The sequence below is a fragment of the Bemisia tabaci genome, chromosome 9 (genome assembly GCF_918797505.1).
Source record: "Bemisia tabaci chromosome 9, PGI_BMITA_v3".
NCBI classification, from domain to species: domain Eukaryota; kingdom Metazoa; phylum Arthropoda; class Insecta; order Hemiptera; family Aleyrodidae; genus Bemisia; species Bemisia tabaci.
This window is the reverse complement of record NC_092801.1, coordinates 32,529,665-32,545,389: the sequence shown is the minus strand read 5'-3', so window position 1 is coordinate 32,545,389 and position 15,725 is coordinate 32,529,665. Positions and strand designations below refer to the sequence as shown.

Below are 15,725 nucleotides of genomic sequence, written 5' to 3'. Positions count from 1 at the left end.
AAAAAGTAAAATCATGGAATGAAAATAATTTATAGGTTGGTAAGTAAGTACTCAACGTATTTATTTATCTCTATCATTACAATAAATTAACCTTAACTAAAATGTACAATAATCTTTATGCATACTTAGTTCAATTTTGAATCCTGTGACTAGAATCATTATTAGTTCAATGAGAGCAATTTGTATGAATTCTTTGAGCTGTTCAATACAAATCAATGCATGGTTGAAGTGGGAAAATGGGTATCTCCTATTGAAATTTCCTATGAATTTTCTATTTTTACTAAAATAAATACAGAAAATCAAGGGGAGATATCTTGTTAATTTACAATGTAACATAATCGGAGATATTTAAACATCGGAATGGAAGTAAGCATCTTTTGACTTGAGCTATCTGTATTTTAAAAAACACTCTCACTCACTTTTTGCACCCAAAATGTTTCAAAGAACCATGCATCAAACCATCCCTAAATGATTCCAGTCACCAACTAGCCTTAATTGCTTTTTATTGTTGAATCACAGACATTTTTACAGAAAATAAGGACAATAAAAGAGTAACAGCATTACCTACCTATATCTATTGCACTTGAAAGTATGAAAATTTAGTGAAAAGTTTACAATGTGATACCATATACAATGATGATATGTACAAAATTGATCAATCATTAGATCCATCAGCCCTCGAAGAGTGAAAAGAATAATGAAGATTAAGGAATCTTATTATCATCCTTCATCCCTTAGGAAATAAGTAAAAGAGTAAATCTGATGTGTCACTAGAAGTTCTCCAAAGCTTGGTTAAAAAGATGGACCTAATCTTTCTCAACAAAGAGTATCTAAAATAATTAGGATCGTATTCACAAAATATGAACCTTAAAATACGTCAATAGAGGATAAAACAAAATCTCCCAAGTAGAAACCTACTCGCGGTTGTGTCGCGGAAAACTCGTAAGAGTGTTTAAATCTGATTAAAATTAAAAGACTCAAGTCCTCAAAGGGCAATAAATAAAAGACAAGTCATTCCGTTCCAAATATATGTAAATCAAGGTGAAACACAATAGCTGACTGACACAGCGCAACGATTTACATATGTCAACGCCTTAATGCAACTATTCGTGCTCTACGGATGCCCGGGTTGCGTTCACCAAAATTGAAGGCGCTACGGCAATGAGCGCTGCGTATTTTGCGAATCGCTGCGTTGGCGCGATATGTTTTCCAAGTTGTGGGGTGCCGAACGGTCCTTCGTCCACTGTTCAGGCATAACTACTTTTTGGCGACATTCATTTTCTCAGGGAATCCCCGATTTCCACAAAAAATATTTCCTATTGACTTACGGATCAGAAAAGAACGGTGACCATTTTCGTATTCATTAAAAGTAATAATCGCACACTAGAAGGGAACACATTATTTTCAAACCTGTACATTTAAGCCATCGCAAACAGCAGTGATGCAACTCGGTCGCAAATCACTAGTGGGAATATCCAAGGAAATTCCGGTTCTTTGGCTACTCAGTCGTAACTTTAACAGTCTCTTTCCTTAAAGATGATACATCGACGGTGAGACTTTCAGACCACGTATCTCGGTTTGCAAAATAACGTCATACATGGAGAAAAAAAGGAGGTTCCTGCATTTCGGGCGAGATGCGAAGAGATTGATGACGTAAGTTGGGAAAATTCACATTTTTGTCATTTATTTTCTTTACAAAAGGTGTGGTTTATGAAAGAAATTCGTATTAAGAAGATTTTTTAAGGTGATTCGATGGATGCCATATTTTGTGTCAAAACGGCATGCGATATATCGCATCAATTGGTTCCATTTTTTTCAGCTACTCGTCATTTTTCTCCAATTTTGAGATTGCAATTCTGTTGTCAGGAGACTAAAGCACTCACTTACCAATTTTACCAAAGAAATTCAACGTGATAAAGGCGTGGTTTTTTTAGAGAGAAAATATCGCATTCGAGTGCAGGGCCGGATTAAGGGGGTGGCCACATGGGCCGCGGCCCATGGCGGCAAATCTATAGGGGGCGGCAAATTTTGAAATTTTTTTAAATGTACCTAGGTAATAAAAAAATCGGATTTAGAAAAAAAAATTACTAACGACGAAAGGCGACAAAATCTCTCATTTCTTGAGAGTATAGTAATTTCTAATTTTGTCGTCTTTCAGTGATACAAGAGACAGCACCTTCAATTAGTCGAGTTAAGAGAGAAACCAAACACGCAATTTGACCTGGAACGGCGCGACTTAGAGAGAAATGATGACGAGGACTTAAGATGAAAAGGAGAAACCCTCGGCGTGGCGATCGATCGGCATGTAACACATATTAGTGCCTACAAGACTGCACGAATACTTCACGCCTTGCATCAAACACAGTGTGGTCATTGCGGTCAGCGTGAAACGGATAGCGCCCACAAGAGTGCATGAATACTTCACGCATTGCGGCAAACACAGTGCGATCAGCGTGAAACGCATAACGCCTACAAGACTGCGTGAATACTTCACGCATGGCGCCAAACATGGTACGGTCTGAGCGGAGCGGCGGCGGAAGTTAAAATCATCAATCCACATTTATGTTTGTTCTTTCATAATTTATTCGTTCATTTCTTATGAATGGGAGGTCTTGTCCACACAGATATAGGTTTACGAAACTTAACTTTCGCGCAAAGTTCCGTGAAATTTTGCTAATAGTGTTGCCAGGGCTTTCTCAAAAAATGTGTTCAGCACGAGTAAACGCGTCTTATGCACCCTTCCCCCGCTGGCACGTTCATTATATGGTTTTTATTGATGTTTCAAAACGAATGAGAAGGGAGCGGCAAAATACAGGCGGCCCATGGGCGGCAAGTAGGTAAATCCGGCCCTGTTTGAGTGCAGTCTCGATATCAGTATCGAATGCGATGTTTTCTCTCTAAAAAAAACCACGCCTTTATTACCTACGTTGAATTTCTTTGTTAAAACTGGTAAGTGAGTGCTTTAGTCTCGTGACAACAGAATTGCGATCTCAAAATTGGAGAAAAATGACGAGTAGCTGAAAAAATGGAACTGATTGATGCGATATATCGCATGCCGTTCTGACACAAAATATGGCGTCCATCGAATCACCTTAAGTATTATTTTACGTTGAATAAAGCCAAACTTACTTCCAAACTTTGAATTTCGGATCTTGTAAGAACATTAACGTCATATTTTATTCACCTTCGTTACGGTGTAACGAATCAGAAACTGCACTGTTAAAAATTTCGGAGTAAAATTACGTGCCGGAGTCTGTATCGAGCCCCAAATCCCGGAGTAATACGGGTACGAAGCGGAATCCGCGGAGTGACTTACACTCTCGTAAAGCGGAATTTTCTCTTTTTGCGGAGTGTCATACGCATTTACCTATGGTGCGAATTCCACTTTTCATACGTATCATTCTGGGTTTTTGGCGCTTTACAGGGTGTCCCAAGGTTAATGCGCCGGACTTCGGGGATCAATTTTTTAGGTCAAAATAAGACTTTTTCGTTCTATAAACTGTTTTTTCTGAAAATGCTTTTTTCGACGCTACAGCCCATCAAAGTTGAGGATTTTCCCCCGAAATTCGCCCATAACCCTGGCGCCAAATGTCAAATGCCAATGAAAATTGTACCCATATTTCCATAAAATCGTAGGCATCTGAAACCACAAAAAATGAAAAATACGCTACAAGTTACCGCTAGGACACAATTTTCATTTACGTTTGGTGCCAGAGTTATGGGCAAGTTTCGGGAGCAAATTCTCAACTTTCATGCGCTGTAGCGTCACAAAAAAACATTATCAGAAAAAATTCTACTCAACAAATAAGTTTTACTTTGACCCAAAAAATCGATCACTGAAATCCGACGCATTAACCCTGAGATACACGTATAACCTCCGGCGTAGAGTGGAGATGTTGCATGTGTGAGGAATTTGCGATTTGACTGTTGATTCTTATGTAAAAGTTCGCGAGAAACACGATGATGCCACTGGTTGTCTCTGAAATCAACTCCCAAGCTCAAAAAATGCTCTCAAGTTGAGGCCAAAATGGAGGGGATATCCCACCCTACCCTGAGAGTCCACCTCTACATCAAGACAAACGCTCCATGCAAAGATAGGGAGCAAATACATTAGCAGGGTTGCCGTGTTTCTAGTTTTAGAGTCCCCAAATAATGTGGCAGCCCTGTCAATGTATTTGCTCCCTATTTTTGCATGGAGAGTTTGTCTTCATGTAGAGGGGGACTCTCAGGATAGCGTGGGATATCCGCCCTCCATTTTGGCCTCAACTTGAGAGTTTTTTTTTGCTTGGGAGTTGATTTCAGAGAGAACCAATGGCACCATCGTGTTTCTCGCGTACTTTTACCTAAGAATCATCAGTAAAATCGCAAATTCCTCACACATGCAACATCTCCATTTCACTCCTCGATTTTAACAGTATCCAACCTCCTTCTTCCCTCTACGAGTGACATCAATCGATCAAACCGAATCTCCGATCGGCCTTCCCGTGTTTCTCGCCCTTCGTCTTGGGCCGATCCGAGACCGGGGTCTGGCTCCGGAACGACTTCCGCACCCCCGTCTTGAACCTATGCTTCTTGGCGACCTTCTTCAACTTCTTGCGGATATGCTCCCAGTGCTGCTTGCTCAGCGGCCGGAACCCAGCGGGGCCCTTGTGGTTCCCCTTCCCTTTCCCATGGTGATGATGATGCCCATGACCATGATGATGATGATGCCCGTGATGATGGTGATGCCCATGACCGTGGTGATGATGGTGCTTGTGGTTCGGGTAGCGGTGCTTCGACTTGTACTTGCGCTTCTTCCAGCGCCGCTTCCCGCGCGGGCCCGTGGGCGGGAAGACGGGGACGGGCACCGGTTTGATGATGGTCTTGACGGGGCGGTGGCTGGAGGCGACCGGGACGGAGGCCTCGACGGGGAGGTCGACGTCGCCGGGGCCGGTGAAGTAGGAGGCCGGGTAGGAGCCGGCGGAGGCCAGGGAGGGCGGGTAGGAGTGGGCGCCGTGGAGGTACTTGCGGCAGCGGCAGGAGACGATGATCTTGAGGGAGTACTGGCGGAGGCTCCCGTCGTTGCAGAGGAGGTTGATGCGCTTCTTCCCGGTCTCGCCCGACTCGCAGGACCACTTCGAGGAGGGCTTCGGGCCGATCTGGGAACAGGTGGAATTCGTGGCTTAGTAACGTATCGTTACGAGAAATGGACCACGTTTTAAAAGTGTTGCCAAGCGGAGGGTACGGATTCGATCGGTATGAAGAGATCGCAAAATGAAAACGTGAATCGATCGACAAATTATTAAAGTACCGGTGTCGATTTGATAGACAAGAATCGATCGAAAAACTATACACTGGTAAAAAAAAAAAAAAAAAAAAAAAAAAAAAAAAAAAAAAAAAAAACCCTCTTGGTTCAAGAGTGCAGTTTCTTGTCGCCGGATTTAAGAGTCTGGACTCTTGTTTCAATGCGAAATCTGCTTGAATCAATGCAAAATCCGCTTGAAACAAGAGTTCAAGACTCTTAAATCCGGCGACAAGAAACTGCACTCTCAAGTCAATGCACCGCGGCATTGGTCCAAGGGGTTTTTTTACCAGTGATAACTTGAACCAATCGACGTGATTTAATCGACTTCGATTCGATCGACAACCGTGAATAGATCAAATAACCCGTGAATCGATCGACAAACCCGTGAGTCGACTGACAAACCCGTGACTCAATCGACAAACCCGTGGATGGATCGACAAACCCGGGAGTCGACTGACAAATCCGTGAGTCGATCGACAAACCCGTGAGTCGATCGAATCATGGGTGTGTCGATCGATTCACGGATTTGTCGATCGCATCACGTTTTTGTTTTCGATCGATTCACGTCTATCGAATCGACAACGGGTTTTTAATAATTTGCGTCGATCGATTCACCTTTTAATTTTGCGATAGATTCATGTCGATCGAATACGGCGTTCCTCCTTAACACAGCGGTATGCGAATGATGGTCATTATTTCTACTCGTGCGTTCAAGTCCTCTCTTCCTCCCCATTAACATGCGAGAGTTTTAAAATTCGTACTAACAAAGGAAATTTTGCAACGCCTGAGAGCGTTCTTCCCCAGCATGACAGTATTGGCGGTATGCGAATGATGGTTAGTTTTCTACTCATGCGTTTAAGTCTTCTTCTTCATACTCAAGAGATGAAGAGATCGTGATGATTTGATGAAAAGTGGCGACGGGTAAGAAACGCCTTCATCGTGAAATGATACTTCCTAGCGTGGCCGCGGAGGCCGAATAGTTGTATCACTTGATAATCCAATCAACAGTGCAGCAGCGTGAATTAGTGACTAAAGGCGATCGCTTCAGATGATTATTTGGAATACATTTTGCAATTTGGAACTATAAATTCTAGCCCGGTTTAAAAAGAACGTATGCGTGCCATTAGATTCCCTATGCACATAAGTGTTTTTCCAGAGGAGCCGGAATTTATAGTTCCAAATTGCAAAATGCAGTCCATTTGATAAAGAGTGGCGACGCGTAAGAAACGCCTTCACCGTGAAATGATACTTCCGAGCGTGGCCGCAGAGGCCGAATAATTGTATCATTTGAAAGCCCAATCAATAGTGTAGCAGCGTGAAGTAGTAAGTGAAGGCGATCACTTCGGCGGATGATCATTTGGACTGCATTTTGCAATTTGGACCCATAAATTCTGGCTCATCTGAAAAAACACTTGTGTGCATAGGGGAACTAATGGCACATACGTTGTTTTTAAACCGAGCTGGAATTTATAGTTCCTAATTGCAAAATATAGTCCATTTGATTGAACGACCCCTTGAGCCTGATCGGAGTCTAGCTGGCTGATTATTGACATCTATAGACAAAGCTATGGACAAAGCTATAGACAAAGGAGAAGACGGGCAAATGGAGCGATCCAGTTGCTTAAAACGGGTCGTTGTCATAAACTAAGGGATGAAATGACGGATTAAGTATAGAGTCCCTCGTGAGTTGCCATTAGTTAGTTCAGTACTTACTTCCTTGTTCATTCCGGCCACCTGGTTCCACCAAATGTATCGCTCCACATTTCCTCTTTGGGGCCGTTCAAGTATTACGTAACGCACTGTACCAGATTTTTTGACCAACCCTTCCCCCTTTTACTGCACCCGTAACGCAGCCCTACACCCCCCCCCCTTCTTGAATTATGTAACGCTGGCCTGAAGCACCCCACCCCCTTACTGGAAAAAAAAAAAACACATTGGATCCAGAGTTCAAACTCTTAAAAACATCGACAAGAAAAAATACTCTTGATTCAATCAGATTTAAGCTTAAATTAAGAACCCAGCCTCTTAATTTAAGCGGATTTCCTTTTGATTTAAGCTTAAATCTGAGTGAATCAAGAGTCCTTTTTCTTGTCAATGTTTTCAAGAGTCTGGACTCTAGATCCAATGTGTTCTTTTTTCAAGTGCACCCAAATTTTCAAATAATCAAGAAACGCATAAAAAACTACTTAAAATTTGGGCGGTATTTTAAATTTTTGGCACGTTTTTTTCAAAGGGTTTTCCTTTCCTCTGGCTCGAATTTGTTACGTGACGCTAGGCTTTAACCCCTCCCCCTTGTAACGCACCGTAACGCAGGTTAAAACCCCCCTTTCCTCTGGGTGCGTTAGGTAATACCTGATACCCTTTGTCTATTGCTTTGTCTATTATTGCCGTGATGAAGAAAAACGCCGTATGAACATTTGGGAGTTGCCAGATTTCCTCGAATAAAGCATACATTTTTGAACGAAGTCATTTTCATTTTTCCTTGAAATTTTCAGATAATTTAGATCAGATTGGGAACAAAATTGTCTGAAAAATTGGAGGAAAAATATTCAAAAATGGAGATGTTGCAAGTGTGAGGAATTTGCGATTTGACTGTTGATCAACTTTCCCTGAAATCAACTCCCAAGCTCAAAAAAAGCTCTCAAGTTGAGGCCAAAATGGAAGGGATATCCCACCCTACCCTGAGAGTCCACCTCTACATCAAGACAAACTCTCCATGCAAAGATAGGGAGCAAATACATTGACAGGGCTGCCACTTTAATTGGGGACTCTACAACTGAAAGCACGGCAACCCTGCTAATGTATTTGTTCTCTATCGTTGCATGGAGAGTTTGTCTTGATGTAGAGGTGGACTCTCAGGGTAGGGTGGGATATCCCCTCCATTTTGGCCTCAACTCGAGAGCTTTTTTTGAGCTTGGGAGTTGATTTCAGAGAAACCAGTGGCACCATCGTGTTTCTCGCTAACTTTTACCTAAGAATCAACAGTCAAATCGCAAATTCCTCACACATGCAACATCTCCATTTTCTGAAAAATATTTAAAAATTTCCCAGTTTTGTTTGCTGTTGAAGGAGATATGGCAACGCCTGAATGATCATGGGGTGTTCTTGCTTGGCACGGCAGATTCGCCCGCCTTGATAATAATTAGCTTTGGGACTCACCTCAGTCATCTCAAAATCTTCGATACGCGGTTCCATCAAAAGGATCGCTCCCCATACCCTCTTTGTCTATTGCTTTGTCTATTAGCCCGCCGTATTATCGATTAGCTTTGGGACTCACCTCGACCATCTCAAAATCTTCGATACCCGGTTCCACCAAAAGGATCGCTTCCCATATCCTCTGTTAAATCCTATTCGTTGTTATTAATAAAATCATGTGTTCATTTTTATTATCTCTTCTTGGCGTCTCCCGGGTGACGACTCTTGGATAAAAATGTATAACTTTCATGGTCTTTTCTCATGTGCGTTGAATAAAAAACTGATTATCACGTGCATTGGTAATAACTATTTAGTTAAATTTATTTCAATTAATATTACTTAAAAATCTTAGTTTTGTTTTATAAATTTGACGTATTTCTATCAAACGGAACTATGTGCATTATGACTTGAGCCCTGTCATGCACATATTCTTATGGGTCTCAGGGCTCATTTTTTAATGCACATAGTTCCGTTTGATAGAAATACGTCCAATTAACATCCTCTTTGTGTATTAGCCCGCCGTAATATGGATTAGCTTTGGGACTCACCTCGGCCATCTCAAAATCCTCGATATAGTCCTGTCGGTCGGTCTTGTCCGGCTTGGCGGGGGATGAGCGGGTGCGCCTCTTGGAGTTCTTGCGCCTGAGCCATCCGGCGTACTGGACGCTCCGGGGCGGCTCGTCCACGTACTCGTCCTCGGGCGGCTCCGGGAGCTCGTTGAACATGTAGGAGGGCATCGTGCAGCTGTCCGCGCAGACCGCCTCCGTGATCGGCTGCGGCGAGGTGCACTGCCCGTCCGAGATGTACCGCCGCGACCTCAGCCGGCAGTCCCGGTGCGTCGACGTGATCTCTATCCCCAAAACAAGAAGGATAAGTATATAACATCGAGTACAGACAACATACAACAACATAGAGAAACAACATAGTACATCAGAGTGTCTAGCATCAGGATTTTTCCGATTTTCCCGATTCTGTCAGGATTTGAGGTCAATCAGGATTTAATCCCGATTTCATCAGGATTTGAGGGAAAACCGCAGTCGTAAAATCAGAATTTGAGAAAAGTCGGCTGCCCGATTTGATTTTTTTTTGGCTTTCGCATACGCTTATGAATTTTAATTTTAATTAAAATTCTTAAATTTAGAAATTTTAATTTTTCTCCCCAAAAAATCAGGATTTGACCAGGATTTGGAAAAATTATGAAATCAGGATTTAGCAGTCAAAAATCAGAAAAAAATCAGGATTTCATCAGAATTTTCTATAATGAAAAAAAAGCTAGACACCCTGTACACGACATTTTCACGAGACAGCTTGTCTGGTCTGCCTTGATAGCGAAGAGAGCAGTAAGTGCAAAAATGAAGTTTTGAGAAAACGGGATCAGAAGTGCCCGACCGAAAAATTTTATTGAAAAAGCCTCCGTTCTTTGTCAAATTGCCACTAATCGTCAGAAAGACTCCCAGAAGTAGTCTGAATTATTAAAAATCCACTGATTCTATTTCAATTAAGTAAAAAGGGTATTTTTCATTTTCGTGCTGGGTTATGGTCAGGCAAGACAGCTGTAAATGCTATCTTCTGCATGCTTTCGTGGTTGCGTTTTGAACACACAAAAAACACATTTCCAGGCTAGACATTGGCAGAAGAGGGTGGCACTTTACTTGATTGCACTGTTTTCATCGGCTCTCTGGAGGAATAATGTCACTTACTGCTGTTTTGCCCCAAACCGTGTCATTTTTGCTCAGTTACGGCTTTCTCATACGTCTCTTTTTTATACAATTACAACAATTTTTCAAACATTTAAAAAAAATTCAGAAATTTAACAATGTTGCGATAAAAACCAGTAATGGTTAAATTCATCCGCATTCTGCAGTGGGCGACGTGACGCCGGAATTGGATTGAGTTGTTTTAGAGCAACAAGCAAAGCATGAATCACCAAGCGAATTTCAGCACAATGTCTGGATGCAACTACTCGAGCTCCACGGATGTCCGTGTTGCATAAGCGCAGAAATGAAGGCACCTAACTCTACAGGCACTCATCACTTCATCCGTAGCGCGCTGCCAGCACGAAACCCGCACTGGCGCCTACAAACCTAACAGGGATACTTCTCGCATTCCGCAATGCGTGAAGTATCCCTGTTAGGTTTGTAGGCGCCAATGGCGTATCGCGCTGATCGCCCGCGGCGCTGAGCGGATTTCCTTTTGATGTAAGCTTAAATCTGATTGAATCAAGAGTCCTTTTTCTTATCAATGTTTTCAAGAGTCTGGACTCTAGATCCAATGTGTTTTTCTTCCAGTGTTTGCTGTAAACTGAAAGCATGATACGTTTTTATCCTCATTGCATATTATTTTTCTCCGTCTTATCACTCTGGAATGAATAATGGGCTTTAAAAAGTGAAAGTTCATTTACAATATTTATCAATCTTTATAGAAACGAATTTTACCAACTAAGTTTGTGCTGTGCGGCCTGTTCTTCTCGTAGTCGCTCATCAAATCCGAGTGAATCATTATCTCAGGCGAGTAGTCCGTTATGGGTGGTCGAAATTTTGGATATTTTTCTGAAACAGAGAGGCAACAATATTATTTCATTGTTTTTAATTTTCATGGAAGACGCTTCGAAACAAACATCTGAGTTCCGAAATGAACAACACGGTTGTAAAAAATAAATCTGAGGATATCTATAACAGTTCTTTCCGTACTGAAATAAGCCGAAAAAATGTATTGCTTTTTTCATTGATGCCACAAAAATATCATGCGTATTGCATGCATGACTGACTGTGCTTCCTTCCTACACTGGAAAAAAAGCACATTGGATCTAGAGTCCAGACTCTTAAAAACATCGACAAGAAAAAATACTCTTGATTCAATCAGATTTAAGCTTAAATCAAGAACCAAGCCTCTTAATTTGAGCGGATTTCCTTTTGATTTAAGCTTAAATCTGCTTGAATCAATAGTCCTTTTTCTTGTCAATGTTTTCAAGAGTCTGGACTCTAGATCCAATGTGTTTTTTTTCAGTGTAAAAGAAGAAATACCCTTATGAACATTCGAGAGCTACCAAATTTCCCCCTGTCAAATGTTTATTTTTGAGAAATGCTTATTTTTTCTTTAAATTTATAGAAACTTCACGATAAATTGTAGACAAAATAATTCGAAAAATTGGGGGGGGGAAATGTTACCAAATAAGTTTACCGGGAATTCATGTTTTATCAAAGCTAATTTTGCAAAGTTTGAAAGCTTTTACGGCGTTTTTCTTCAGAATAACAGATTCGAAATTTCCCTGAAAATTCGGATTAGCAATGGAATAATTTCTCAACTCCTATAGGATCTTACAACGTTCTTCTCTGACATGGAATTGTTGGCTGTATATGCAAGTGATGGTTATCTTTCCTACTCACACGTTTAAGTCTCCATGTTAACACTCGGGGGAGATGTATAACTGTTACTAAAAAAGCAAATTTGGCAACGCCTGAAGTTTCACACGGCTTTCTGCCTTAGCACGGCAGCATCGGCTGTATGCTAGTGATGGTTAGGTTAGGTTAGGTTAGGTTAGGTTATTGAATATTAGTTATTAGAATATTAGTAATGTTGTATATTAGTTTATTATGAATTTTTACACAGCGTTCCCCTTAGGAAGGCAGTATTGGCAGTGTGCGAGTAATGGTTATTTTTTCTACTCACGCGTTTAAGTCTCCTCGTTTACACTCGGGAAATTTTGACGATAAATATAATGCAAAAGGCGTGGCGTGCTTTTCGATAAATCGATTGATGTGCCATTTAAACATATAAAGAAGGATCGAGAAACAGAATATTCGCAACGAACACCTTACTGATCGATTTTTTACCATAGCTTCAAATGGAGAAATATCGATAATCGATCATTTGCACGCTTCGCTCCTGAATAATGTGTAGCCGGCAAACGAAATAAAATCGTCTTTTTTTAAAATTAAAATGATTTTCCATCCAACATGTTCAAAATCTAACGTGAAGAGCTCTTTACGGAAGTGTCCTTTTAACAGGTAAAGATGCAGTTTTTAAAGAAATGCAATTTCGTCATCTTCCGGTCAAAGTATCACAAGCGCCACGCGACGTTTCAAAATGTCCGCCACCATTTTATTATTTCACAGAGAAATTGTTCAATGAAACTGTCCAAAAATTTCACCGAATTTTCTTTGTACTGCACTGGAAAAAAAACACATTGGATTTAGAGTCCAGACTCTTAAAAACATCGACAAGAAAAAGTACTCTTGATTCAATCAGAATCTAGCTTAAATCAAGAACTAAGCCTTTTAATTTAAGCGGATTTCGTTCTGATTCAAGCAAAAATCCGATTGAATCAAGAGTATTTTTTCTTGTCAATGTTTTCAAGAGTCTGGACTCTAGATCCGATGTGTCTTTTTTCTCAGTGTACTGCTGATAAAATTCAGTGAAATTTTCCAACAGATCCAACCGACAGTTTCTCCGTAAAAATATAAAATGGCGGCGGAAATTTTGAGACGTCGCGCTCGTGATACTTGGCCGGAAGGTGACGATTTATACACGAACATGTTTTTTTTCTTTTTTTCACTTTCAAATGTCACTGACCGCTCAGCGTTTTTCTAATACGCACGCTTATTAGAGATTCCCGCTTTGTTTTATTTCACAAAGTTGTTTGTCCTGCTCTTGAACTTGGGACGAAGTTCACACGTAACACCCCAGACTTCGAGCGCGCTCGCATAATTGAGCACTGCAAATCGTCTAACTTGATTACTAGAGATCCGCGATAATCACATGATGGGAAAATATGCCTCGTAACGATACATTCATAACCTCCCGGAGAAATGGACGTATTTATGATAAAAGGAACTATGTGCATACAGGGTTTGCGTGAGACTTAGGTCCTTTTAGCATAAATACGTCCAAATGAAAATGCCTATAACCGCAGAGCGGGTGTGAACACGTAACTTTCGAGAGAGACCGGGCGTCCAGGAATGAGCGAATGACTTAACATGAGCCATGCAGCGGGTACACTGTCATCTTCTCATGGTAATGCATGGATCGATTCCAATTAGGCGGGATAATAGCTGGAAAGAGACATGAGACGTTTCCCGTATTTACGGAGTTGCGTGTTTGGTTGCGCGTGGAACTGGAATGGAGGTGTTGCAATGTGTGAGGGATTTGCAATTTGACCAGTAAAAGTTTGCGAGAAACACGATGGTGCCACTGGTTTTCTCTGAAATGATCTCCCAAGCTCAAAAAAAGCTCTCAAGTTGAGGCCAAAATGGAGGGGATATCCCACCCTACCCTGAGAGTCCACCTCTACATCAAGACAAACTCTCCATGCAAAGATAGGGAGCAAATTCATTGACAGGGTTGCCGTGTTTTCAGTTTTGGAGTCCCCCAAATAAAGTGGCAACCCTGTCAATGTATTTGCTCCCTATCTTTGCATGGAGAGTTTGTTTTGATGTAGAGGTGGACTCTCAGGGCAGGGTGGGATATCCCCTCCAATTTGGCTCAACTTGAGAGCTTTTTTTGAGCTTGGGCGTTGATTTCAAAGAAAACCAGTGGCACCATCCAGTTCCTCGCGAACTTTTACATAAGAATCAATGGTCAAATCGCAAATCCCTCACACATGCAACATCCCCATTCTCGTTTGATGTAAGGATTGGAACTTTGAGGCTTAGTACACTGAAAAAAAAAGTGAAGTTGATTTAACATTCTAGATGCAATAAAAGTGAGTGAGAACTTACAAAATGCTGAATTAGCTCCTGCAGCAGTAATTTTAGCAATGTCAAGATGTAAAACTAACTGCCGTGGCAGGTAATTTACCATTTTGTGAGTTCTCGCACACTTTTTTACATCCAGAATGTTAAATCAACTTTACTTTTTTTAGGTGTAAGAATGTCGAGAGTGATTTGCTTTGCACAGAGAGGCATTACCTACTTGTGTGGACTGCGTTAAGAAGAAAGGAACTGAGCCACATTAGCTTTTGCTAAATTTAATTTTTTACATGAAAACGTTTGTGCAGATTTTTGTGAGAATAATTCTTATTAAAAATGACAGTCCTGAGTGTTTTAGCAAGAGAAAGGCGTATCTAACAAAATTTGAAAAAAAAAAACTTGTTTCTCGGCCAATTTCTCTGACCCTTTTCATGTTACCAAGGTCTTATTGATGTTCAAAAAATTCAAGGAACTGTCGAGAAATTTTTGTTTCTTTCTTTGAAGTTAAACATAGGAAAATGTATGCCAGAACACACATATCCACGGCGTAAGTTCCCAATCACATAACTCGTTTGTGGTGTCTGAAAATCTCCTCCTCTATGTTATTTTTTCCAAGGAGAACTAATTGACATCATTCCTCGAAGTTTTTGCAGAATTTTCTTCGCACAGGGAAGAAAAAGCACAGCACTTTTAAAGAATTGCCGTTGAGTAGTTTTCCATTTAAAAAACAAAGTATAACAGAAAGTCTGTGACGTCGCAAACCGAGTTATGTGATTGCCGACTTACACAGTCGAAGTGCATAATGCTTATCCTGGTAAAAATGTTCCTACATTTTACTTTAATGTTAATAACAACACGCGAAATGCGATTCTCTAGTTTTTTCTTTCTTGAATCTTATCTTATGGCGGCGACGACACACATTGGGACGAGCCCATTACAGAAACGGGACATTCACGGTAAAAATGAAAATCATTAAAAGCAAAAACCAAATGTGTAGAAGTTACCTGGAGGGTCTAAACTTCCAGAATAACGAAGATTTTAACAATTTAAATAATTGAGGAATATTCAAATGACAGGCGTAGAGAAACGCGTGTTTCGGAAAGATGAAAAAAAGAGGTAAAAGCGCAAGTATACAAATGTTGCTCCTCTAGCTTCCGAGATGATTTTAAATGCAATTTTTTGTTATAACAATTGAATACAAACATAGACTATTCGTTTACGTCATTGGTGATGATTACTTTTAACTTCCTGGGGGTCAGAGAGTGAATTCAAAATCGACAAGTCAAAAAACTAAAATTCAAACTTCAATTAGAGTTTTAAAAAAATGTCCAAACTTGTCCAAGAAACGGTTTGCATATCGAGATTCTACGTATCCTTAGCTTTTAGAATCATATTAGTTTTCATCCGACTTCTTCCGACTTTGGAAGTTACAAGGGAAAACATGAGCGCGGTTCGCTTAAAATCGAGCGCTTTCTCAGGCCAATTGACGGTTGAGGTTGAGCGCAACGGGCTGCGTTGCTGGCCGCCGAGCCGCCGCCGCCGCCGCCGCCGCCTTGCTT

At 41.0% G+C, this 15,725-nt stretch overlaps 1 protein-coding gene across 1 annotated transcript in view; it reads right to left on the bottom strand.

The window, feature by feature from the left end:
* Positions 1-44: 44 nt before the first annotated feature.
* LOC109030316 (uncharacterized) overlaps positions 45-15,725 on the bottom strand; it is a 52,740-nt gene continuing 37,059 nt past the window's right edge. Inside the window, exons 3-5 of the mRNA XM_019041212.2 lie at positions 10,915-11,028; positions 9,028-9,329; positions 45-5,138 (exon numbers count right to left, since the gene is read on the bottom strand). Coding sequence (XP_018896757.2) covers positions 4,449-5,138; positions 9,028-9,329; positions 10,915-11,028 — 1,106 coding nt within the window. The 3' untranslated portion in view covers positions 45-4,448. The remainder of the gene's footprint in view (positions 5,139-9,027; positions 9,330-10,914; positions 11,029-15,725) is intronic.